General features: G+C 39.5%; 1 protein-coding gene across 1 annotated transcript in view; it reads right to left on the bottom strand.

The window, feature by feature from the left end:
• Positions 1 to 8,848: 8,848 nt before the first annotated feature.
• The window catches only part of LOC147444810 (uncharacterized), a 35,109-nt gene continuing 17,111 nt past the window's right edge, over positions 8,849 to 26,846 (bottom strand). The window contains 6 exon segments of the mRNA XM_086528148.1: positions 8,849 to 8,898; positions 9,047 to 9,112; positions 9,294 to 9,405; positions 11,259 to 11,368; positions 11,371 to 11,415; positions 11,616 to 11,703. Of these exon segments, the coding sequence (XP_086384274.1) occupies positions 8,849 to 8,898; positions 9,047 to 9,112; positions 9,294 to 9,405; positions 11,259 to 11,368; positions 11,371 to 11,415; positions 11,616 to 11,703 (471 nt within the window).

The following is a 26,846-nucleotide window of genomic DNA, read 5'->3' as shown; positions in this document are numbered from 1 at the left end:
CAAATGCCAAATCAAGCCCCTAGGTGTGTGTATATAAGTAGAAATAACCATTTATTAGGCAAAATATTGGTAAAACAGACAAATCCGGCCATAAAAATTGCATGTGAGTGTCTATAATGTGTTGCGGTGATGTTTATGATTTATTATGATTTTTGGGGATTTTCTGGGTTTGATTTGCTATTTTCCTTTTAATTTTGCTAATTTTCGGCAGAAAAACTTCAAAAATACAAAAAGCAGGTGAAAAACAGTCGTAAGGAAAAACAAAAAATATGGTGATGATCAGTGACTATAGGACAACCTATGGTACAGTGGGGGTGCAATTATGAGACTGGAGCGGAAAGCGTGTTTTGGCCAGGTTTTGACCGAAATGCCAAATTTCTGGTAAACAAAGCAAATGGAGTCCAAATCAAGAAATTTTTGAGTCTAAACCGCATCTCGCAAGAAGATAGGAGCACATGTCAAATTTCATGAAAAGTGGTTCGGGGACCTCCATTATAAAAAAATTTCACCCCATTTTTAGCTCATTCTCACTATTGACTTTCTGGAGAGAGCTTCTGCCACCTAGAGCGGATCGACCTTCCAGCAGCTTCTACGACGCGCACGACTACCCGAAGAGCTCCAGAAATGAGAGGTAGGCTCACCACCTTGAGCTTTTCGCGCATGTTTGTCATTATGTCGTGAAAACTAGCGTAGGGGTCACACACAAAGCAGGCGGTAGAGACCTACAAGTAGAGACGGCGGCCTAATGCCTAACCCGAAAGCAACAAGACTTCATTGGCAGCTTACCCTAGTCTAGGAGACTAGTCCTGGATGGTCTAAGGCAGTAGGAAACCATCGGGAAAAACCCTAATTCCCAGAAAACCGCAAGAGGCCACCAAAGGGGAAATCGGCGAAACGGCGACCAAATGCTACCAAAATTCATGGGTAGGAGCATCTCGACATGCTCGACAAGTCTATATGACCCGCATGACCAAAAAGTGACCCGAAGCGGCACTAAACTTCAGAAACGGCATCAAACACACAAAGCGTCAAATTGCACTTGCGGCCAAACCGCAAGTTCGTTTGCCATCAAACTTCACGAGCGGCTTTCCTAGACCATCAACAACCAAATCCTATGGTAGTAGACCACCACAAATCATCAAAGGTATGTAAACGCAACCACGGGTGTTTCTAGAGCGACAAATTGCCAAATGGAGCTCCAGTGAAGTCAAAGTCGACGAAAACCATACGGCAAGGATCCCCAAGGGGTCGGGAAGCTATGGAGATCAACATCGAGAAATTTCATCTCCAGATAGCACTCCAAAAGTCAAAAAATGGCTCGGAGGCTCTGAAGTCCACACAGGGAGTTATACTCTATCCATTTGACTTTTTTGTTGAAATTAGGCTCAAAAGGGACTTAGGGGAGCACTGAAAAAATCAGCAGGAGACATCCTACGCGTAGGATGTCTCAAGGGCACTTTTTGGCACAAACTCCAACATCTTTTATCATGCACATGTTCTGAATGACATTTACAAGCCATACACCAAGTTTCATCACATTTGGACCAAGTTTGACCTCATATGCATGGAAAAACGCAAAGTTACGACATAGAGGCAATAATGGGCCAAAGACCTACCAAATCTTGTCCAAATCCCATGAAACTTACACAACACATTCACCAACACATCAACAAACAATCTGTGTGGTCAGGGAGAAAAAATGATGAAATAGACATCCTACGCGTAGGATGTCTAATTGACCTTTTTGACATGCAAGGGATGTTTTATCATTCCAGATCCAATTACCTCATCATCAAGAGCCCATATGTCAATTTTGAAGCCATTCTAATCACTTTTGACCCTCAACTCCTTCAAGATACACTTTTTGAGCCCAAAAATACCTCACAGAGCCTTACAAGCATCAAATCTTGTCCACATTCAAATCCAAGAACATGGCCATGTTCCATAGGCCAAGGACAACCCACATAACAAGTTTCATGTCATTTTGATGAAAAAGACATCCTACACGTAGGATGTCTCAAGCATAAATTTAGCCTTCTGTGCAAAGAATGACATCATGGGAGCCAATACCATGGTGCAATGAGCCCATATACCAATTTCTAACCCATTTGGACATCAATTGCTACCTATGATGGACATTCTACCCAAATTGTGACCTAAAGCCTGATTCAGCCCAAAAATCAACTTTTTTGATATCCAAATTCAAATCCAAGTCTATAGCCATGTTCTATGAGCCTTACACTACCTGCATGTCAAGTATGAACCAATTCTGATGAAAAAGACATCCTACGTGTAGGATGTTTAGATGGAAATTTTTGACCAGATTTGCACTGTGAGCACATGCACAGCTTCACAAGTTCCTTTTAAGCTTTAATTTCAATTTTCAAGTCATTTGGATAAGTAAAACTCAGTTTTGCAGCTAATATGGAAAAAACGCTAACTTCGGACTACTAAGTGCAACAGGATCTATGGCAGCCTCGAAGTCACCGGCAAAGAGGAAAAGAATGACCATCAAAGATTATCTGGATGAAGTGGAACCATTTGTCATTCCAGAGGGAACACTAAAGCCCACCAACACCTGGATACAAGAAGATTTGTTAGAGTCAAATGACCTAAAGATCTACCAGGGAGTGTTCAAAGACAATGAAGGCAATGTAATAGAGCTACCAATGCTGCCAAGAGAACTCAATGAATTTGTACGAAGCAAAATGGCCGGCTACTTGGAGAAAATTGACCTCCACAACTACTTCGAAGCAATACCAGCAGGAGTGGACATCAGAAAAATATGGGAGTTTGTAACAAGCATCAAAGAGGATGGAGTGGCCAAGGTAACAGATTTAAAAGGCAGACCAGATACAGAGATCATAATCACAGAGCAGGTGGTAGCCCATACACTAGACCTCTCCAATGAGGGAGACAGTGTGACAAAAAGAAGGGATGAAGTCAAAGTGTACAAAGAGAAAAAGGCAAATTACACCTTTGAAGACATTGCCAACCCAAAGGTGGCAATTATGAGCCAATTGTACGACCAGTACTTCCACATGTGCACTAAGAGGCCACAGAAGTACAGGATGCCGCCAGGTGCAATTGCCACAACGTTTACTTGGGCAATGACGAAGGGCACCCCAAAGATAATCAACTATGCGGAATACATACATGACATCTTAGTAAAGATGGGCAACAAAAAGCCAACATACATAGTGCCAGGAGAACTGATCACCAAGGTGGTTTATGGGGCACTACACACTAAAGGAAGGTGGCCTGACCCCCCATCTCAGAATGATTGGTTGAGAATCAAAGAAGACAAGGAAGATGAGCCGCAAAGGGCACCAAGGGTGGCTACGAGATTGAAGAGACGGCTGGAGCCAGTTGAAGAGGAGCAACCCGAGCAGAAAAAAGGAAAGAAGGAGTTTGCTCAAGTGCCGGCCAAAGAAACCAGGTCTCAGAAAGCGGCAAGACTCGAGAGGTTGATGGAGAGTTTCCGAGCAGAAAGAGCCCTCAAGGGTGATTTAAATGAACACTGGAAGCCATCTCTCGAGTCTATGTCCGAATCTTCCAGAAGAGTGCAAAGGACCGCTTTGAAGATTATATCAAGAATTTCGAGATTCTTGATGCTGCAACGGAAAACATTCCCCATGTCCCTTTCACCGAGGAGGAAGTGGAGCAGATAAGGCAGACACTGCTAGCTAGATGAACAAGAAAGCCAAGAAAGAGAAAAAAACAAAAGCAGACAGGGACTTAAAGGGCAAACCGGCAACTTTACCAGATAGCCCTAAACCTAGCCCACAACCATCTCCACCGCCCTCACCACCTCCCAGCAACCCTCCACCAAAAGATAAGGAGGCTGAGGACAAACAAGATGAAAGACAAGCTGAGGAGCAAGAGCAAAGGCAGGAACCTGAGCCAAAGGAAGAGGCCAAGCCTGAGTCTGAGCAAAAAGGATTAGATGAGGCCTACTACGCATTTTTGGACCTGCTAGCTGCTGCAGGCTATACAAAGGAAGAAGCCGCCACAGTTGCATTCAACTTGGCGAGGACAGGGCATAAAGAACAGATGCAAGGCATCCGGCTAGTGGAGCTAAAAGAAATTGCTACCGACACGATAGACTTGCACCCGCCCTCCAATGACTGGGACGTGGTGATGACAAAGCTAGCTGGATTGCGAGCACAATCCATGGCTTCTGAGAAAGAAATGACAACTCTCAAGGCCACTGAAGAACAGATAAAAAAGGAGGTAGATTCTCTGCAAACACAAAGCCAAAGGCAAAAAGAGAGAGAAGATGACCTACAGGCCAGCTTGGCAACGGATCTACAAAACTGCCAAGCAATGGAAGAAGCAAATGAGGCAGCAGCAAAAAGAATACAAGCAGCTGAAGAAGAGTGTCTGCAGCTCAGCAAGTCATTGCGAGATGCCAAAAGAGAAAGGGATAATCTGACACTACAGCTGGCCGAAGAATCGAAAGAAGTAGAGGCCATCAGAAATGCCAAGGAAAAAGCAGAGATAGAACAAGACGCAAGCCTGGATGAAGTCCTTGAGCTCAAGGACCAATTAAAAGTCAAAGATCAAACCATCCAGAGGCTACGAGCATCACCTGCTAGAGTCAGAGCTACGAGCTCGACTCAAATCATTTTCGAGAGTCAACTATATGAAGAGCAAATGCAGGAACTTCAGAAGGAGCTGACTCTCGAGAAAAAGCAGAGGTTAATGATGGCTGAAGGTTCTATCGTAATGCAAACAAGAATGGAGGAGGGCCAAAAAGCCCTGCAAGAAGAAGTGGAAAACATAAAGAAAAAGCTCGAGGAGGCAGAAAGAGTAAACGCTGAACTTAATGACCTCCTCGTGAATATGGGCGGAGAAGCTGAAGCGGAAAAGCAATCACTCCTCAGGCAAATTGAGGAGTTGAAAGGCCAGCAAGGAGGAGAAGCAGAAAGCTCAGGGCCAGCCGCCAATGAGGGCATCGACCTCGAAAATGTGGCAGATCCTGTGGACACACACATGCAAGAGGAAAGCATAGCAGGATCCTCTCAAGAGCCACATGATCTAACACAAGAAGAGGAGGAAAAATTGCGTAAGGCAATAGAGGAAGAGCTAAGAGAAAGCATGAAGGAAGCCTTGGAATGACATATATCTAGAAGGTCTTGCACCATTTTGATATGCATGGGACAAAGGTTACATTGAGTACCCCAATGCAAGCATATGAAAAACATAGCAAGAATGACTCTTCCAAGTTTGATATTGAGAAAGCAAAAATTGCCAAGGTGCCATATTCTTCAGCAGTTCGTTGTTTTTTGTATGCTATGGTAGGCACGAGACTAGAAATTGCTTTTGCAGTGGGAGTGGAAAATCATGGCAAAAAGCATTGAGAAGCAATGAAGCACATTTTGAGATAATATCTGGAAGGTACAATAGAAAAGTGATTATGCGTTGGGAATAGTTATGCATCCATTATGGGTTACACGGATGCGGATTATGCAGGTCAAAGATCCACATCTGGCTATGTTTTCCTATTTGCTAGAGCACCAGTCTCATGGAGATCTTGTTTCCAAAATTGTACGTCATCTTCCACCATCGAGGCAGAGTAGGTGGCAATTTTTGATGCTAGCAAGAAAGATGTATGGTTAGCTCGCCTAGTGGAATATCTTGGCATTACTCAAACTCCAATTTTGCATTGTGATAGTGAGAGTGAAATTGTGTTAGCGAAGAACCCTATGTTTCACTCTATGCTGAAACACATACTAGAGGTCCGTCATCAGGTGATACGAGAAATATTGGCTAGCAAGCGCATTGAGCTAGTCAAGGTTCATACGGATGACAACCCCGCAAATGCTCTCACGAAGGGCCTACCCTCATAGTAGTTTGTACATTGCATGCAGATTATGGGTGTAGTGTGAAGCGACTTGAATGCTTCACGATTGTACAAATGTACATACATAGGCCACTTGGGCCTTGTTGACTTTCAAGTGGGAGATTGTTAGGGTTCAAGCCAAATGGTCAAAATCCCTTCTTTTGATCATATAGAACAATAAGGAGTAGTGAGTAAAGTCCAAATCTTCACTAAGAGATCCACCCACATCATGCCCGTGTCTGCTCTTCTTCTCTCGCACTCTGTACGCACCGCACACTCTTCATAGGCACCTAGTGAGACTCTAATGCGTATATGGAACACGAAAAAATACGAAGCAAATATGGTGTATTCCAAGAAGGATGGATGTGCAATGTAGAACATGCTACATTACTCTTAAACACTAGTCTTGTAATGGGCCACAAAAGTGGTTGGAGCCACTAAAACGTTTCATGCCTAGATTAGAGTACATTAAGCATAACTTATATATATGACATAAGAACTTTATGAAACTTCTTGAGCATCTTGTTAGGATGTTTCTATGACTCTCTGAGAGTCATATTTGAGTTAAAAATGCTAAAAACAAATTTTTTACTTTTTTAAATATAGCCTTTTTTCCACAAAATTATAATTTACTTCTTAAATTTGGGCGAGTAGTCTAACGTTATCACTTTGTATATAACCAACATAGAAGTGTGATAGGCTCGTTACATACCTATTGAGGGAATTTTCAATGAAGTTTGAGTCTGATAAAAAAATTAAAATTGGTCTACCATTGAGTCATCAACAAAGTAAAATTATATGCGTTTACCCAAATTAGGCCTTAGAGATGGCCATGCAAAAACAACTTCAATCCTTAATTTATTTTCTTGACATTTTTAATCAACTCATACTATTTGTTGGGTGTATTTCCACGAGAGGGGTTTTTGTTGAGACACCTAAAAAGCTGTTGGATTGCTTTTAAAAAAAGTCTTTTAAAGCCACAAAAGTTGCTATTTTTTTTACAGGCCTTGTGTTAAGCCAAATTTAATGCTCGTGTCTTTGCCTTGATTGCCCATCTCTATGGCAAAAAAGCACCAAAGAAAAATGCTTCACTATTGAGCAAATTGAGGTTATGGTTTAAACCTGTGTCCATTTTTGTGAGTGGATTCTAGCTTAAATTCAAAAGTTTTGTGCAAAAAGGAATTGTTTTGTTTCTATGCATAGATGATAGCAAGATGAAGCTGTAGATGGATTATAGTGTGCCTTGCAAAAATCCTATTTTGATCCTTGAATTTGTAATACAAAATCCTTTTGTCTAACATTGCATAAATTTATGCTATTCTCAAAGCAAAATGTAAAACTCTAAAAGTCTATTTTTAATTTATTCCAAGAGAACGCGGTAGTGTCAAGCTCAAGCACTCCCTACCTCTATTATTTCCAATGATAAGATGGAAAGATTTTAAATTTCCAATGATAAGATGGAAACATTTGAGATCTTTTATAAAAAAAAATCCAAGAGGATGGGGGGGATGTTAACATGTTAAGCAATATCAATACTATTTTGCAATAAAGACTCTACAAGGTGTTAAGCATGGTTCTAGAGTCACTGAACATGGGTAGTGTCAATCCAATCAAACACTCTCATCAAGTAAAGTGTGTCAAAACAACTTAGTGGATATAACATTCCTTTACCTACAATAAATCTATATGGACACTCGAGTCGAAAGAGATCTCATCCCACATCTGGTAATTGAGGTGCAAACTAGCCAAAAGATCTATGTAAACTTTTTATTACTTTTTAAAGGTTTCTACTCATGTATGTTTAACACAAGTACTCTCTTTGCGCCCATATGTGAACACGAGACAAACTAAAAATAAGAAATACGATACTCTAATTAATGCTCTTACACTTTCCAGATATATTTTACTCTTTATAGTTTGCCTCTCTCTCACTCTTTTTATTGCTCTCCACGTGTAGGACATGTACTAGGAGTGGCCTTGATTCCTCCCCCCATAGGATGGCAGATGTAAGATCAAATACAATATACTAATGCAACTAGGGTAAAAGTGATGGTAATGTGGAGACGTGTTGAGAAGTGGTATTTTTTAGGGGGATTTCTCATTCTAAGTCACAATGATTTTTTTAATCATTTTAGATTTGTAAGTAAAAACTCATTGAATAAATCCAATATGGATTTTTTGTGTTAATGTGAATATTTTCTACAAGGCATGTATGCACTATTAGATTAATACTTTCCTTTAGAGCCATAGGAGAAAAACTTAAATATTTACATATTTGCTATATTCCAAAAATATGCCAATATTTCTTCTTTTTGATGGGGATGGAGCATCGTTGCAATTGGACCTCTACTCCTTACTAGCCACCTTACCCTAGGTGCAATGTGTTGCAAAAATGTGTTGTGTATATCTTGTGTTAGTCTTTCACGTGTGTGTGTGTGTGTGTGTGTGTGTGTGTGTGTGTGTGTGTGTGTGTGTGTGTGTGTGTGTGTGTGTGTGTGTGTGTGTGTGTGGGAGTGGGAGTGGGAGAGGGAGAGAGAGAGAGAGAGAGAGAGAGAGAGAGAGTGAGCACATGGATGATTGACAAGATACTACAAAATTTAGTAGGAGTGGTGTTGATTTTACCCTTTTATTGGGAGTGTACACAAGATGGGAATTTGAGATATGATGATAATGAATACCTATAGAGATTTAAAGGATGGATCACATAATTATTTTATAACATAATAAGATTGAAGGTTTCTTTGAGCCATTGATAAACATAAAAATAATAAAGTACATATTTTTATTCAATTGAAGTACATTACTTATTGTTGGCTTCATTACACAGTTCTAACCATGGTTAAAAAAGTGCTAAGGCAGGAAAAAATAAGCTATATATGCCCATCAGCCATGGAATTCACATAAATGAAATGGAACATGAATATTTACAAATTAGAAACACTATATAAATCTCATCAATATTGTCATTAAAAGGTTTAACACATACATTGCAACAATGAGGCTTCAAGTAAAGCTCACATCAAGAGGTAAAGAGAACAAAACTCCATTGGTTGCTAGTATTAGATGATGTTGTAGCTTCACGTAGTAAGGTAAGAGGATGGTTATAATAACCATTTTGCTATTCATTGTTAGGTGGAAGAATCCAGTGTAATTTGCTACCACGATTTGCAAGATTTATGGCAAGGTAACTTTGTCCATTACCCAATGATCGATCCTCGGACCAGACAAAGTTGTTATCAAGAGGATCAAACTTTGTTAATATGACCTATGTAAGACCAAAAAAATAGAAATTTAATATATACATTTATTGAAATGTGATAAAAAATAGGTGGTTCACATATCAAATATTATTTGTAGTTATAACCATAGATTAACATGCATAGTAAGTGCAATGAGCTACATGATCTCATATGGTTATTCAAGAAATAAGAAAATGTAGACCATATCTTATCTCCTGGTTTTGTGGATCCTTTTAAAGCTTTTCCATTCCTCTTACTAATGATAAAGAATGAAGAGTTGGAACCTTCAAGTGGACTAGAAACACGTACTTTATACCAAACCTACGACCATCATCAAGTAATATGTCTAATTATGTGTACAATTGTGGACTGTGTGATTAAAAATATAAAATAAAATTCTAAAATTCACATTCATAATACCAATGTTAGAAATTCTATACATCCTAATGTTACAACATAATCAAGCTAGGTTAAATTGACAATGTTGTCACATGTCACCTTGAGATTAATGAGGCCCATCTAATCAATTGTTGAACAAGAAATGCAAGAAAGGGTTTGATATGTATAGGTTTGTTTCTGGTTTTAATGCTCCACTTTTTCAATGTCCCTATTTCTTTAAATGTATGGACACTAGAACAAATTAACATCAAAATATACACGCGAGGTACACCCTCGATGCCAGCAAGTTCAAGAGTCAACTATAGATGCTTTTTAGGATTGCCCCTTGGTCAAAGAATGGTGTCTTTGATTGATACATTATTTTTACTACTATAGAGTTTATATTTACTCAAGTTGGGCTCATCTTTGGGACAATGATTAATTTGCAAAAAAAAATTACTTGCACTCTTTTCACATCTCAAATACAAATCCTTATGGCTAGCCAAAAATCATACGGCGATCCTATCATTAGATTTCAGTTTATCTTGGAAGATAATCAAAATTTTAACTTTGACAAAGTTAATACCATATTAAGATTATAGCGATAAGTTTTAAAATGAAAAATCATAAAAAATTAATGCAATTTTAACAAAATTCCATAAATTGAATATAACTTCTCATCAAAATAAGTTTTTTCATAGATTTCAAGGTGGATAGGAAAAAACTTATTATAACAAGAAATTGAGCTTCATAACTTAGTTCTTAGACCATACTTTTGTTATAATACAAAAATCCAAATCTTGAAAATGCTAACAAAGAGGAAAATTTATTCTTTGAAGGCCTCTTTCGTTAACATTTTGAGGTTATGGAGAAAAACTTAAGGTCGATAATGTATCTATAGGCCAACTAAGCATTTTTCAAGGTTTCAAACTCGCAAACATCTTGTAATTTAAACTCAATTAAGAAACTTTATAGTGCGTAACTTCTTGCAAAAAAAAAAATTGCTATGAAAATCTAAAGTGTGCATTTAGATTCCTCATTTGTGTCCATAAGAGGTATGTGTCTACAAATATGTGAAATGAATGAGCAAATCCAAACGTGGACTTTATTTTAAGGCTATTCTTTTATAATTTCTGGCATGCACAATTTTTGGGATATGACATAAATCGTGAAATGTGGCTTGCATAACCATCAAACAATATCACATTAAGTAATGGAGTCATAGAGCTAGTATATATGCAGCATAAGACATTACAAATTCAGATGAACTCAATGTTTTATGTGGTTGTTAATTGAATTCACAAGTGTTGTGTATTTGACATACAAATTTCTATATTTCATTTTAGTTAGAACGAATCATTTTTCACATGAGAAATGAAAAAAATGTCAAGCACGTGTATAAGTAGCTACCATGGATTATTGCATGCAACATGCTCAATTTTTTTTCTTAAACTAAAGTACGACTTTGTCTGTTGTTTTGCATAGGTGCTTTTCATGAGTGTAGTTACTATTGAGGTTGTATACAATAGTGAGGGAGAACTTTGGCATTCTATAAGTTTGTAAAAGTATTCCTTGACATGTTTTTTTAGATTTCATGTACCATTTGATTTAAATTTGTGAAAAAAGGACACTAAAGTGTCCTTTTTGGTACCAAACTAGTGTTAAGACAGAAAGTGTTTGCATGTATAAAAAGATATAAAGATATATATATATATATAAATATATATATAAGATATATATATATATATATGTATAAACTTGATAGGGTAGATAACATGGAAAGAAGGATGTACTACCTCTTGCACTCCATTTGTGTTTTGTTGATGGACTCCAACCACTCCAAGCTCGTTATTGAAAGACCCCAAACCACTGATAAATGTTACATCCGTATGAGGTGGTTTAGCACAAGAATCAAGTCAGACCATTATGATTGGAGAATATAGGGCTTTGGAACTAGAGGCATGACAATACATTAGTTGATATGAAACTTTCATAATTTACTATATGTATTCCCTGTGTATCAAGTGCGTTGTGGATCATTCATGAAAAAATCCAATGTTTTCCTATTCAATCTATAAATAATCCCCTTGAATGGTATCCTTCATATTGATGTCCATTATTTCAACCCAAGTGCAAAAATGAGATTGAGTTACCAAAAGCCTCGAGGGTCCACATGTTAACAGAGGAGGAGGAGGCATCAAGAATGGCAGCGATACCATCGCCTGATTCTGGAGCAGAAGTCTTAGGTCACGTGGGTGAGAGAGAAGGATGTTTCTATGGTTTTGGAAAGATCAATAAACCCAAAAGATCTAGACTCTCCTATGGCACCAACTACAAATGAAATAGAGTCTCCTTTGCCACGAAAAAAAGGTAGAACCACCAAGGGTTTGGATGCAAAGAAAAGGGATCACAAGAAGAAGAGCCCTGCAAAGAAGATCCCTTCAAAAGGAAGCCATACAAAGAAGAGTCCTACAAAGAAGAACCATGCCAAGAAGAGTCCTACCAAGAGGAAGAGCCCCACCAAGAAGAAGAGCAGGGCTGCAAAAATAAAAGCAGATACAAAGGGCCATCCATTCCACTCACCATTGAATTTCAAGGTTCAAAAGCATCATCCAGCTAAGAACAGTAAGGAGGAGGCACCTAGAGCCCAAAGCACCAACCCCTACCATGTCCGTTGTGTCAAGCCCTGAGGAGCCCAAGTCACCACCACCCCCTCATGAACTGACTTCACCCCCTCCTGAACACATAGGAAAAAGGGTCTCTAAGGATGCAAAAATCCTCTCAGGCAAAAAGAAAAGTGGATTTTCATGATTGATTACTCCACAAAAATTATGTACACTTTTTCTCATTTTGTCCATATGAACATACACCCTTTGGTGGTTCATAATTATGTACTTCAAATACTTAATACCAACTATACGATTCTTAGATGTGTATCATGGTGTCATGTAAGTTTAAAACAACATAAATAATGAACACAACAAGGTAGAACAGACAAATATATTGCAAAATGTAATGATTACAACATTGAACTTGTTTTTCCAAGTCCTTGCAAGTGGCTCAAATACAACTCTTTTTGGGGGAAGGCATGTGATGCAAGAGGTTGAATTCTCCACCCTTGTGCTCACCACAATTCGATCCACTTTGAATCTATACTTCGGAGATGTTTCATCAAGAAACTCAAGAGATTCTCTAACATCCTATAGTCTCTAATTTGTTGTTACTGTAAGGCTTCTATGCTTAGTGTGTGGATAGATTGTGACCTTTAGTTCAAAATTTGGACAATTTTCCTCAGAGTTGAGAGGAACCCAACTACCTAACTTGCTTCTCCATCTCCTCTAGTCATAGCCCATAACTACTGACTGACGACATAGTTGATATGAGATAGACATAGAATTTGGGCTTACTGTACAACTAATATTATCGCCAATATGGAAAGTTTCTTTGGTATTCCATCCGTCTCCAAGTACATTATCGAGTTCTTTCATAGAAAGTCCTCTATTAAGCCACATCGTCTTTGTCCTCTGTAAGTCCATTTTTTTGAAACATGCCACAATTACATGTATAGCAAGAACCATTGAACTTTAATCCTTGTTGATATCTTGCCCGGAGACATAGCTTTAAGGATGCCTTCTCTAAACTTGGATTTGAAGCTTGATATAGTACATGCATCAGGGGCTTCCCAGTCAAGTGAACTTATGGTGGTAACGGGTAAGTGATGTAGCTCTCCATATGCACCTTCTCGTTATGGAACCTTGTATTTTGCAAAGCAAATAAATCTATTGTTTTGTAAAAAGAAGGTGGCTTTTCAGCATACATAGCATCTACAATCCCTTTATGCATTGCTCTGAATGTCCCACTTAGACTCTACACAGGCTGCCATTCCACAGCTGTTGAAGGAAATATATCTGGAATGGAATAAAAAATGAGAAAGAACAATGGGAGAATGAAAAACTCATTGTATCAAATAAATAAGTTTTTTTAAAACTTATAGTAAGAATGCAGTGTGGGATTTTTGTCCAAGTCTAACACCATATCCTTGGCCATGGACACATGTTGAACCTTAGGTAGCCATCCATTGTCGATCACTTTGAAACTAAGAACACGACCTTTCCAATGGTTTTTGCTTTATCTCGTTTGGTTCTCTTCACTCTGTGTATACCTTTGCATGAAGGAAGCATTGTTACCCAGTCATTCACACAAAAAGACATGGGTTTCGAAAGACCATCCTCTCTAATGTTATGAAAGTCACAAGAAGTTATGTTATGTGAAGGGCGACGTGCCGAAGATGCCATGGAATCTCAAAGATTAGAGAAGGAAAAAGAAAATACAGAGACAGACCTAAACCTCTCACAAAATAGAGGGAAAGTGAAAAAGATATACGTTTGAAAAAAATAGGTGATTTGTCATTAATGGCCTTGTTTTTAGAGCTTCCTCACATAGATTTTGTATCTTTTGACAACGATTTTGTGAAATATAAAATAGGATAAAAGATGGGACTTCATTACTTTGGGCTGCAAATTTAATGAGAGTACTCGTCGAAAGCACCTAAATATAGCATTTTCGGCCTTATGATAAAGACATTTAACTGCTCTCCGTCGAAATAGGACCATCAAAACCCAAGATAGAGGAGACAAGAGTGCCATACTTTTGTATACCTATCAAATGACTATTGAACTATTCCTTAATCCTTAGATTAACAAACATCCCTTTTCTAGCCGTTTTTGGCCTTAATGGTCCACATCTAGTGTGAAACTTGCATTTAGAGATGTTACTAGCACTTTGCTCACATGCAGGACATCAATCTCTTGATTCTAATGGGCATGGAGGTGCGTATATGGCTAGTGGTGGAAATCATAAGCAAAGAGTTTGTACTTGCAATCATGGTCTTTCTTAAGATTACTAGAATGGTTGTAGCAAGAGCTGTGGATGTGACATGTGTAATGTGAAATGCTACCGTTGCCATCAGGACCATTTAAAGAAATATTTGTGCATTATGATATCTATGAAATGGAAATCCATTATGAAGTCTGATTCTCCAAAGAGTAGTGTGAAGATTGAGTAGCTCAATATAATGGAGTCTCCACCTATTGAGGTTGTTCTTGACATGTGGCAATTATTAGATGTGTTGAGTTTCAATGTTGATTTGTCCTTGTGCATTGTTACTCTATATGAGTGTGGTGCAAAATAGGATCATTGACTTAGGTGCTAACTTTCATGTTACTCCACATAGGTAGTGATTCTCTAGCTATGCTCCCACACGTGGTTTGGCCAAGCTTGGTTGTGACATGCTGAGACCACCACATTTTAAGAGGTTGTGTGGCACTTTCGGATTCTTTGTATGAAGGGTTTAGTAGTGTTTAAGGTCACAGTGTTTAAGTATCACTTTCAGATCCTTTGAGTGAAGGGTTTAAAAGTGTTTAAGGTAAAAGTGCAAGGATTGGGATAATGCCCAATTCTTTCAAAAAGTAATTGATAACTATGCATAGCATGACCACTGCCTAACTGTTTGGCTATGGCAATTAGCGGGTCACCTACTAGGCTGATATTAAATCTAATAGTGTAGTGAAGTTTAAACACTTGTCTAGCGATGCAATATCTATCTACATAAATAGTACACATATATCACAAAAGGGTGGTAGCTTATAGCAGATCGAGGATTGCAGAGCTCGCATGTGGAGATTCATGGGGGGAAGTAGTGTAGTCGCAGAAACATCGTGATGGGCAGTCTGGATTTTGAAAGCAGCGCCGCGTCCACAAAAGTGAAGGACAGCTTCCTGCCTGCAGTTTGCCTGCACATGCACGCCGAGCTTGCTGAGTTGGCTAGCCAAAATAGTGCCCGGCTCTTAGATTTACCCTGGGCTAGCAGCTAGAGTCCGCCCTTATGTTCTCACAGTCTCCTCTCATTTCTTGCTGCATAATAGGGAGGACTAGGGAATGTGCAGCCAAAATCACGGCCGGTGTATCTACTGCAAGAAGTAATGCAGCAACGTCTACCGGTAGTGTACTACGCACTCCTGATCAACATGTGTGTGTTACTACTTAAGGTGCCTGGATTAGAAGGTAAAAAGATCATGGTTAGGTGGACCGACTACGACATCGAGAGCTTTACGGTTCCCAACTACGCAGCGTGGTCAGCATCTCAGAAGGTGGTCGTAGGAGACCAAATTGGTAAGCTTCATAAATGCATGTATCACAGACAGATGCAGCTATTTTAAAGCCTGCACATTATAAATAAATGTACATGCTTGACAGAGTTTAAATACGCCAAAGGCATGCACAACCTACATTTGCTGCCGACCAAGTCTGCGTATGCGAGCTGCGACTTCTCTGAGGCCAAGCTGCTAGATGCGGGCGGTTCTGGCGTGTTTGTGGTAAATTGCTCCTTGCATACATTTTCTAATAACTCTACATTCATTACCACATTGCAAATTTACATCATTGTACATCGGCATGCTGGCGTAGAAAAAGGAAAAAAACCTAGGCAGCGTATAAAAACCTAGGCATCCTCAGGCAAAAAGAACTACAAAACTTGCAGAAATGTGGTAATATTTCGTAGTCGTGTGCAGTGGAAAGCTACCACGGCTGGGCAATTCTATTTCGGGTGCAACAAGTCGGTGGAGGAAGAGGGCAATCATTGTGGTAGTGGTCAGAAGCTGGCCCTGCTTGTGTCTTCGTCGCCTACATTAATATCTTCATCACCGCAGTCGTCTCCTTACACGCCAGAATCACCTGCATCTAAGCACGGTCATCAACTTGCAACACCAGCTCCTTTAGCCCATCAACCTAGTCATCACCAGGTAACTAACGACAGACACAGACACACACACACACACACACACACACACACACAAAGGTTTCTGACATTTTCCAATGATTTTCTCATGAGTTTTCACTATACGCTTCAACATCATGAGTTGTTGCTTGGGAGGGAGCGCATGCCCAGATAGGTGCTATTGGTGGATAGGAGAGTGCTACTCCCAACCGGCACCACACCTAGCTAGGCATGCCATCCCTCACGACCAACAACTCATGCACAAGGAGATTTAGAATTTTTCTCATGTAGGAAAAGGGACCCTTTTTCAGTGTTTTTTCATACAATGCATAACATCATGAGCTTCTGCTCGAGAGGCACCGCATACCTAGCTAGGTATGTGGTGCCTCCCTCACAGAAGCTCATGATGTTGAGGTAAGTCATAATGTGGGAATTGTTGTGAGAATTTGTCCAAAATTTCTTGTGATGATATTTTAGTAGTCTGCAATGTGGGCATTATAAAAAGAAAATGTCTATAGCTTATTGTTGGCCCCGTCCTCACCACTTTCTATTCAATGTACAAAGCATGTATATTTCTGTTGATCGATGCTTGCCTTATGTTTTGCAGAACTCCTCAACAAATCATCCGCGATCCCTAGTACCACATTCAACACCAGTAGTGCTTTGTGTCTTCTTAGTCCATTTGATCCTTTACAATACCTTTAACAATATAGTTCAACAATAGTTGTGGCTTGTATCTTCTCCACCCATTTGATCCTTTACAATACCTTTCACAATATCTATTTTGTTTCAGATAGAGAATTTATTATTTTGCCTTACCATAACAATTTGGCAAATTTCCATTCTAAGTGTGCTTTCCTTGTACTTGCACTAAAGATCATTGTTCTCCTCTTAATTAAGACTTTTGTTTAGGGCATCTAATTACAAAGTTCTCCACAATCCAATTGTGAAATTCTAGTAATTATTTAGTATTTTCAAACAACTCTCTCTTTGTCTTTTGTTTTTTTTCTGAGAATTACCTACAACTTTGAAATTACAACACACACACACACCCAACCCTCGTAGGTGGAGGCTGCCCGACTCTTAAGGTGAGTCTTCCCGGCCGGATAAGGTTGGCAAAATACATCTTTCTTTGTCTTTACCCTTTGTTTATAGAATTTACAAAAATTTGTTGTTCCTTACTATTTTGTAGCATACCACCAACATTAAGTGCCATTAACAGAGGTCTTTAATAGGGATATATAAGGTAGGTAGATTCTTGATCTCTACTCAATGTCGGCTCGTCCTAGATATCGGACTCTCTGTTGATGTGGTAGGGAGGTTCGTCCACCGGCAACCGACCCCTTTTAAAAAGGACTAAACCCCCCCCCCCCCCCCCCCGCCCGCCCGTTTTAAACCACATATCCGTTTGAACACTGGCTGGGAACAAGCCATGGTGACTATGCTAGTGGTTGAGCATCACGCCTCTCACCGCGGGCACCGGAGTTCAAACCTCGCTGGTGTTCAATCACCTTTCTGGATTGAGCACTAGGCCTTTTGTGCAAACCAAGGCGCTTGGGAAAAAAACTAAGTGTCAAAATTGACCTGTTGAACCGGCCCAATACGTCAACACGCACGCCACTTGGACGACTCTCAAGGCTGGCACATCCTTGAGAGTCCGATATCTAGAGAGAGCCCTCAATGTCTCGAAACATTGGATAGTGTGCAAACTTCTTGACAGACAGACATCTGGCTAGTAGATCTATAGGGGTATCATCTATGTGAACCTTAGTAGGTACAGCTTAATGAGCTTCTTGTCAAGCACCTTGTGAATGAAGTAATACCTCATCTCAATGTGCCTCACTACATTGTTGCTAAGCATACTAGCTAACCATCAATTGGTTTTAATGTGTCTTCAAATTCTATGCAAGGTTCCCTTCTACAAGCACAACTTGCATGGTCTCCATACCGTCTTCTTGCTTAACATGCTCTATGTTTTGTTCTTCAAGTAAGTCTATCATATGTGGGATGATCTTAGCCTTCATCATCGTCTTCTACTTTATCCTTCATCACTTCCCACCTATCCTTTGAAAAAGTGCCACGAGCTGATGATTCATCATTTTATTGAAGTATGATTCCCCAAAGAGATGACAAAATTACTCATATACGAACTCTTCATCTAGCACATTATCACGAATTGATAACACTACCTTTCTATCTTTAGCAAACTTCAACCTTCTAGTGTCTTTAACACCTTGAGCTTGGGGGTGTTCACCTCTTAGACATGTAAGCTACCACGAGAGTTCAAATGAATGGGTTTTTTAATTGTCAATATTTTAAAATTTGAACAAGATTATATTAACAAAGGGGTTTTGTAATTGATTTTAGAGAAAAAACCGCAGCTTTCAAAGAAAAAGGGGTCATTTTATTACCTTAAGCATGTAAGTAAAGGGATTTTTTTAATACCTTTTGAATGCACATTATATGAAGAGTTTTTTAAAGGTGCACCCCCCAAGAGCTTGAGTGCCTTTGCTGGTAATAAGATTCTACTCTTCAAAATATTGCTCTCATCTCCATTATTGATTATATATTCCTCATCAAGAGACACAGAGACCCCTTGAGCACACCATGTTAAACTTGTTGAGACTTGATTCGTACATGTTGCACCAAGCTTGACATCAATCATGCCCATTTGCTTGAACAAGATTCACATCAATGGGAAGAAGATAATATACCTCATTGGGCATGAATATACCAATCTTTTCTTTTCTTTGGAGCTTCAACTCTTTCCCTTGCAACATTTATGGATTCTTCAAAACTCTTAGGTTTCATACACTCCACCTTTAGATGTAGGATTCTTATCACTCCATTAATGGACATGTACTTTTTAATCATACCTCAAGGATTTCTAAATTTCAATCTTCTACATAACTCATCCCACACATCCCTAAAACTTTTTGAAATTCCTCAACACTCTCAACTTCATCTTACTTTAGATATTGCAGTGCATGCCATATCCCTTCTAGGTCCTTTGCATGCCAGAAAATAGATATCAAATTTTCCTTCCCCTCCTCAAGTGTTACCCACAATATCCTATTTGCATTCTTGTGTTTCCTTCATACCTTCTATACCACCTTCAAGAGTCTCTGTAAAAGAAATTTGGACCCATCATAAGAATCTTCCCTCATCCATGCACGATGTGATGGTTTTTGCATGCAACCTCCAACTACTCAAGAAATTTCAAAAACATCACCATTCCCACTAGCATGGATCTCTCCATACACAAATTTTATTGCAATACTAAAATTGTGGGTAATTAAAAAACACTCCCATGTGAGGCATCAAAAATCTAGGAAGAAGGAAAACCACTCTTATCCCTCTATAGATTTGGTGTGACATGGTTTACAAAGACACCAACACACAACTCCTTGCAATCATAGAAATTCAAACACCTTTCTTTTCAAGTGCCTCGATTCTATTGTAGCATAGACATTAAAGACACCAAAGGTTATAGAAAAAGATTAAAATTATTGCTCCAAGGAGTTGCAAAAAATTATTCTACACTATAAAGTTGAGAAATAGAAATGCATGGATTGTGTCAAAACCCTATCTTGTGTCATCTTCTTTTGATATCGGGCAGCGGATGAGAACACTATAAGAAAAATAGTTCTTTTTGGGCTCTAAAACCTGTTTTTGACTTCGTTTACTACGTCTCTAGTCTCATGTAGCCCCCAGAACATGGATTCTATCCTATATTTAACTTAGAGTTTCAAGTTTCTTAATCAAATATTCATTTTTTCTTGGCTAATCTACTTGCTTGCATGACGGCTACCACTGCTCTTATTTGTCATCTCTTTCTTGCGCAGTTTATGAAAGTTTTCTAGCCTACCTTGTATTTATAAAGAATGAGAGCCTTGCGCTACAAGAACCATCTCTTGCATTAAAAATCATGTGATATAGATTTTAAAAACCGTTTTCTAAAGGGCCTAACAATGTCTTTTTCTTCATAGAAAGCACACAGATTGTACCATTAATTAAGTACTTCATCACATCTTTCACTGCCACCCAATGCTTCTTGCCAAGATTGGTCATAAACCACCTCCCATAATAAATGCAGTTTCCAAGTGAGTTCTAATCATGGCATATATCCAAGAACCATTGATGAGCACAAAATTTGGGAATTTCTTATCAAGCTAGTTGGGAAAAATCCTCATGGCTAAGTTTCACATATGGAGACAATGGAGTGGAAAATAAATTTTCTCTCCCTACTGAAATGCCTTAGTACACATAAAATGAACTCCTTCCTAAACAAGGAAAGAGACTTGCTTTCCCTACATTGCATGGTATGGATGGAAAGAATATGGATGGCTTCACCTAAATCCTTTATGTCAAAGGTCTTATGTAGCTTGAACCAGCTAAAGGTTGACCTTACTAGCATGAGCATATCATTCACATATAAGGTCAAGTTTTAAAGACTACCATTTGTAGCTTTCTCTATGTAGAAGCAAGGAAAAATTTAAGTTTTCCTATACCCTTGAGGCTTCATAAAGGCATTACACTTACTATGCCATTCTTGTGGATCCTATTTCAAAACATAAAGGCCTCTTAAGATTTCACACTAGCTTATCTCTGTAATCCTCATGATGATCATCATATAGTACCATTGCTTTAGTATCCCTTTGAGGTAGCTCCATTTCCTCTTTGGCAACCAAAGACGTGTTTCCACAAGGTAGTCATTTTGACAGTTTACAAAAATAAATCATTAGAATATGTACCTTGTTTTTGTATAACCTTGTAGCTTTGGATTCCCTCATTGGGTGTGATCTTTGATCTTTTTTGCTGTTTACACTCCAAATAATTATTTCCTTTCGGAAAAGGGACTAAGCTCATGTTTGGTGATTCAAAAAATAAGTTATGGATCCCTCATTTCATAGCTTTGTCCCACTTAAACCTACCATCCTACAACATAGACTCATCATAGAAGAAGATATCAACACTCAAGGGTGGTTCACTATTCATAAGCCCCCATGTAACTTGTGTTTTCATGGTGATTAAAGAACACTTTTTTTACTTGTTTGATTAAATAAAATGATCCGTTATTTTATTTTATTTTTCCAAAATGAAATATAGAAACCACTTTTGTTAATGTATCTCTCTTAGTCCACTTAAAACATACACATTTAAAAAGTCCTTCTATTAAAATCACATGCTACATTAAGATGATAACGTAGTGCACCCTCCGAGTCTCTACAATGAGTCACATATCCGAGTCTACTCTTGGAGCAAGCCTATCAAAATTTTGTTGAGAAAAAAAGAGCAAGGGGCACCTTGAAGTCTCTACAATGAGTCACATATGCGAGTCTAGGCTTGGAACAACCCTATCAAATTTCCTAGAAATGTTGTTGAGAAAACAAGAGCAAGGGACACCTCTATAGCAATGTATTCCAATACTGTTCAAGACACAAATTGAGCAAAACAAATTGTATCAAAACAACACCTACAAAATTAAAATTGAAAGGTAGGTGATCCCTTGAGAATTTACAAGACAAGCTCACCCAAAAGACCACCTGGTCCAATGGAAACTATGCATGGATTTACAACACACACCAACGAATTCACTTGATGAAAAGAGCTTCTCCCTTCACCAAATAGTTCTTCAAAACTAAAGTTTCAAAGTGTAGGCACACCACCAACCAAGAGAGATCTTCCAAAACTTACCATACATCAAACTTCTTGCTATAGGTTGCCCTATCATGTACCCTACGAGAGACAAACTGTATCTGCCATACCACGACTTCAAAGGGGGTTCTTTTAAGCCTCAAAACTCTCCACATTTTTTGGGAAAAAGGTTATGGAGACCATCAATTTCAAATCTATACACCTCTATGTGAAAAATTGGCACAAACAGCAAGCTACCACGACCTTATTACACATAGAAAAAGCTAGTCGAGAGCAAAAAACTGCATGAAAAAATATGAAGAAGGCACAACGAGAAAAAACCTAAATTTTTATATATTTGGAATAGTGAAACTTCAAAAAAGGCACTTACAGGCACCCAATGCAACCAGATAGTTTGCACTATACTAGCAATTTGCACTACATGTACATGTAATTGCTAAAGTAAGCACATGTGATTTTTATGGTTTTTTGGCTTGCTAAATCAAGCTAAAAACCATAAAAGGAAATTTCACAAACCCTTTTGACATCGGGCATCATGTCCATATGTACACATTTACAAAAAATGGGGTGTCCAAAATGCGTGCCATAGTTTGCCACACCCCAACCCGCTAGATCATTCATGATTGGCAATAGAAAAGAAAACCTTTGAAGCAAGTGATGGATCTTTAAATTCATCTTTATAATCAACCACATGATCATAAAATTATTAAAATGAAGACTCATCCTCAACCAAAGCCATCAACCTTGCAATGTACTTCTTCAACCTATAGCCATTCACACATGCTTTGTGCAGGATACCATCCAAGTCAACAACTTGATATGTGCCATTTGGAAACTTGTTTAAAACCAAGAAAGGACCTAACCGTGACTTGATCTGAAATTTCTTTTGAAAAGTGTTATAAAGACATTTAGTGTAATGAAGAACTATGTCACCCGTCTTGATGCATTTTTCCTTCACCCTCTCATTTGCCTTTGCTTGATTGTTCTTCAATACCTATTCATAATGCTCAAAATCAAGCACCATGTCCAATTGTGAAAATTGAAACTAAAAAAGTATCTCTTTGAGTGCATCCCAAGGCTCATCTCCAAGCTTTAACATCACCCTCAAAGTTGGTATCTCCACTTCAATAGGAAGCAAAGCCTCTTTGCCAAAAACTAGGTGGAAGGGAGAAAAACTATACCAAATTCGACGACAATCCTATAAGCCCATAGAGAACAAGATAGCTCTAAATCCCAATTATTCACATTATCTTTTCTCATCTTTGTAAAAATATTTATGATCTCTACATTAAACGTCTCATTCATTCCATTACACTGGGATAAGAGGGGGTAGTGGACCAGTAGATAATCCACCAGCTCTCCTTTGAAACTTGGATCCTTCTCAAAAACTAGTTCCAAAAGAACTCCAAACTTTCATGAAATGCGTATAAAAATTGGGAAACATCTTTGGTTGTAATTTGCTTAACAACTTTGTCTTGGGTTCACCTGGATAGATAGTCAACGTCAATGGTAGGTATGTAACATTTACCTCTAGCTATTATAGGTAAAGCACCTAATGCATCAATATCCCACTTATGAAACACATCATATTCCATAATGGTGCCTCTAGATTCTAATTTGAGAACCCTAGCTGCCATGCTTTGGCATTCTTTAGAAGACTCACACCAATGCTGGATGCTTGGTGACACATATCCCTCACTACAAGAGGTTGTGTGCTCTTGTGACGCTGTTAGCGACGGAAATACATTGGGTTTTTATAACCCCCGGTGTCGCTAAAACCGTCGCTAATAGCGTCGCTACGAGAGCGTCGCTATATGCGTCGCTATATAGAGACGCTCATAGCGACAGTTATAGCGACGTTTACACAGAAGTCTATAGCGACGCTCCAGAGCCATAAATAGCGACGGTTATAGCGACGCCCGAGAGAATTTTTTTTGGTGACAGGGCATTGAATGCCCTGCCACCCATCAACCATATTGTACTTGATTCACTTTTTAAAAAAAGTGCAAGGGTAGATAATAGACCCAAAATAGTCACCCACAAGACGCATTGTTTGCAAAATTGACAAGCGTAAAATTGACAATTGTACACATCATAGGCAAAATGAATTGATTGGCAAATGTAATAATGACAATTGTACAACATCATAGGCATAAAGAATTGATTGGCAAAATGAACTGCGATGACAAATGTAATAATATACATGGTTCAAAAAGACGTATAAAATCCGTCTCATGATACATAAGCTATGAGAAACCCTAAACTAATGCTATCTAGCTACGGCTAAACTGACGTCATCTAGTCAGACGTCTCATCGCGTCCAAGCGGCGTATCTGTCGGATTCTGCAAAAAAAGACAATAAGACAGCTTTCAGCAAGTATAAACATATAACGACATTTATAAAACAATACAAAAATAGAAAAGAGTAAGCCCTAATACTAACCATGCCGCCGCGAGAACTGATAATGTCCATCAGGGCGTTTAAGCCCTTCCTGCCTGCATACTCGCGCTCGTATGGTGTGGGATCACGTCCTGTCATCGACTACTGTCAAAACATACAAAGATTTCATTATGTTAGAATTAAAAAACTCATAAACCCTAAACTATCGAACATAAAGAGCAATGCGAAAACACTTACAAAATCGGCCTCAAATGATGCCCATCCACCGCTTCCCAAGTGGTGCGAGCTCCCTGCCTCTACTCGCGCTCTGGCTGCATCCTTTTGTTGCTTCCACTTGTCGGGATTCTCGCGCGCTTCTTTCTTCGCATTCTTCCAATCTTCTTTGGCCATCCAATCTGGCCTGTTCCACCCATGCTTGATTGCTTTTTGCACTTCAGAACGCTTGTGATTGCTTTTTGCAGTATTCGCGCATTCGAATCTTCATCAGGTCTTCATTGAAGCGCTGATCCCGTGTTGGAACGGGAAACTCATCAAGAAGTATGCTGATGACTCTGTTTTTTAAATCACTTGGTACTTCACTCCATTTGTTTAGTATATAGTGTCTAAACAGCTGAGAGCAAAGACCACGCATGCGCGAGATCACCTTCTTGCCGTCATCATCCATGATGATGCCGCCGCTGAAGTCGACGGAGTAAGGCAAGCCCTCTGGCCGATGACGCGTGAACCTGGGTGTCCCGGCATGGGTCTCTAGCGGCGTGTCGATGGGGGTACGGACGTCAGGTGTCTCCACTGGCGTCTAGGCCCCGAAGCGAGGAGTGTCGAGTCGGGTGGCTCCTGGTGGAGTAGGTAGAGGTGTGTAGCTGCTAGGAACAGTCAGCCGCGCAAAACCTGGCGTAGATGGCGATGCTGTGGCTGGTGTGGGGGCGGGAAAAGAAGAGGAGGGTAAAGAGCCTCGTCAAACACGAGGCGGTGTGGAGGCATCGGCGGCGGAATCCCCACAACAACCACCACCGCCACCACTAGAGCGCCGGTGTCTAGACGAGTGTGAAGATCGTCTCGTCTGCACCGAAGCTTCGGAGCGCGCCGAATGCTCCGAAAGAGAGGGAGATGCGGATGGAGTAGGAACGCACGATGATGCGCCAGAGCGATGACGCTCCACGTACCACTGTCTCTGCTGCGGTGACAAAGAAGAAAGAAACTCCTCATCATCCATACCTGCATTAAACACACGAATATTTAAACTTAATATTGAATGAATAGAGTAGACAATGACGCAAAGACCATTAAATACAATGACGTAATGACGCATATAAATACAATGACGCAATGAATTGAGTGATAGAAGAGGCAAGTCGAAAACTCAGAATTTTCAATCAAAAGATGTGAGCGCGAGTAGAAAAGAGCGTTATACACCATGGAAGGTACTTAGAGAGCCAGAGCTTTTACAACACGGAGCAAAATTGTTCAAATACAATATTTGTGGCTTTAAGAGATCTCTCTCTCATCCTCGCATAACTCAGCATAACTTCCTATATCTATATAGAGCTCTCTGTTTAAACACATATCCTCTGTTTCATTTTGTAGCTCCTCTGCATGCACCCCATATAGAGTAGTAGAATCTTGATGCTCGTCTGGCACCACCGCAGCGGCTTCTGATTGAGCATCTTCTCTGATCTCCTCCATTGATGCCGTTGTGATTGGCACATGGTAGCCTTCATACGTCCTTGCACTACGAGGGGCTACCTCTATGACGTACCACCAGTTTGATGTACACTTTGTAGGATGAAATATTACCTTCCAGAGCCACATAACTTACATGAGAGCTTTCAAGCACATAACTTGTAAAAGGGGGATGTTAACTATTTACATACTTACTTGTTCACAATGCTCGGGTAGTACGAAAGTGTCTCTTAGGTCAGTCCATTTCTTAGTAGAATCCACCTCAAGAAAACCAGACTCTCCTCTACGCACAGTAGCGTTGCGACCCTCCATGATTATCTTGAACCATTGCACGTCGAACAAGTCGACAAAAAATCCTCTGTAATCGATCCTCAAAATCTCTTGTAGCATGCCGAAGTAAGTGAGTTCCGCCACCACAGGATCTGCATCAGAGGAACGTCGTCGACTAGACTGTTCAAATTTTTCCATGATTCCACAATCTTGAGTAAAACGCTTTTTGTCGATCCGTTCCACCCTAAAATGTTGACCGTTACACCATGCTGCTGAGTATGACTTATACTACAACGAACAAAGATTATGAGTGGCCGTTCAAACGTTTAGAAATAAAGTCACTAGCTAGTCGTACATTGCAAACTTACCTTGGTCGCGCAACCCCGAGAGTACTCCCACTCTTCCTCAGTCACTTCGTCACCGCATTGTTGTGCGCTTTTCAATTGGTTGTGCAACCATCTTAAGCTCATGAATGTTGGTAGGCTCTCCAGAACCGTCGGATAGTGCATCGGTGGTCGTCTTCCCCGTCTCCACTCGATTCGTGCCCTTTGTCGCTCTTGCTTTGCATCCTCATATTGTGAAATCCACTTTTGCATCACT

This window comes from Adiantum capillus-veneris, chromosome 13 (assembly GCF_014529385.1).
Source record: "Adiantum capillus-veneris isolate H3 chromosome 13, ASM1452938v2, whole genome shotgun sequence".
Classification (NCBI taxonomy): domain Eukaryota; kingdom Viridiplantae; phylum Streptophyta; class Polypodiopsida; order Polypodiales; family Pteridaceae; genus Adiantum; species Adiantum capillus-veneris.
The sequence above is the reverse complement of the archived record's forward strand: the minus strand, read 5'-3'. Positions and strand labels throughout refer to the sequence as shown.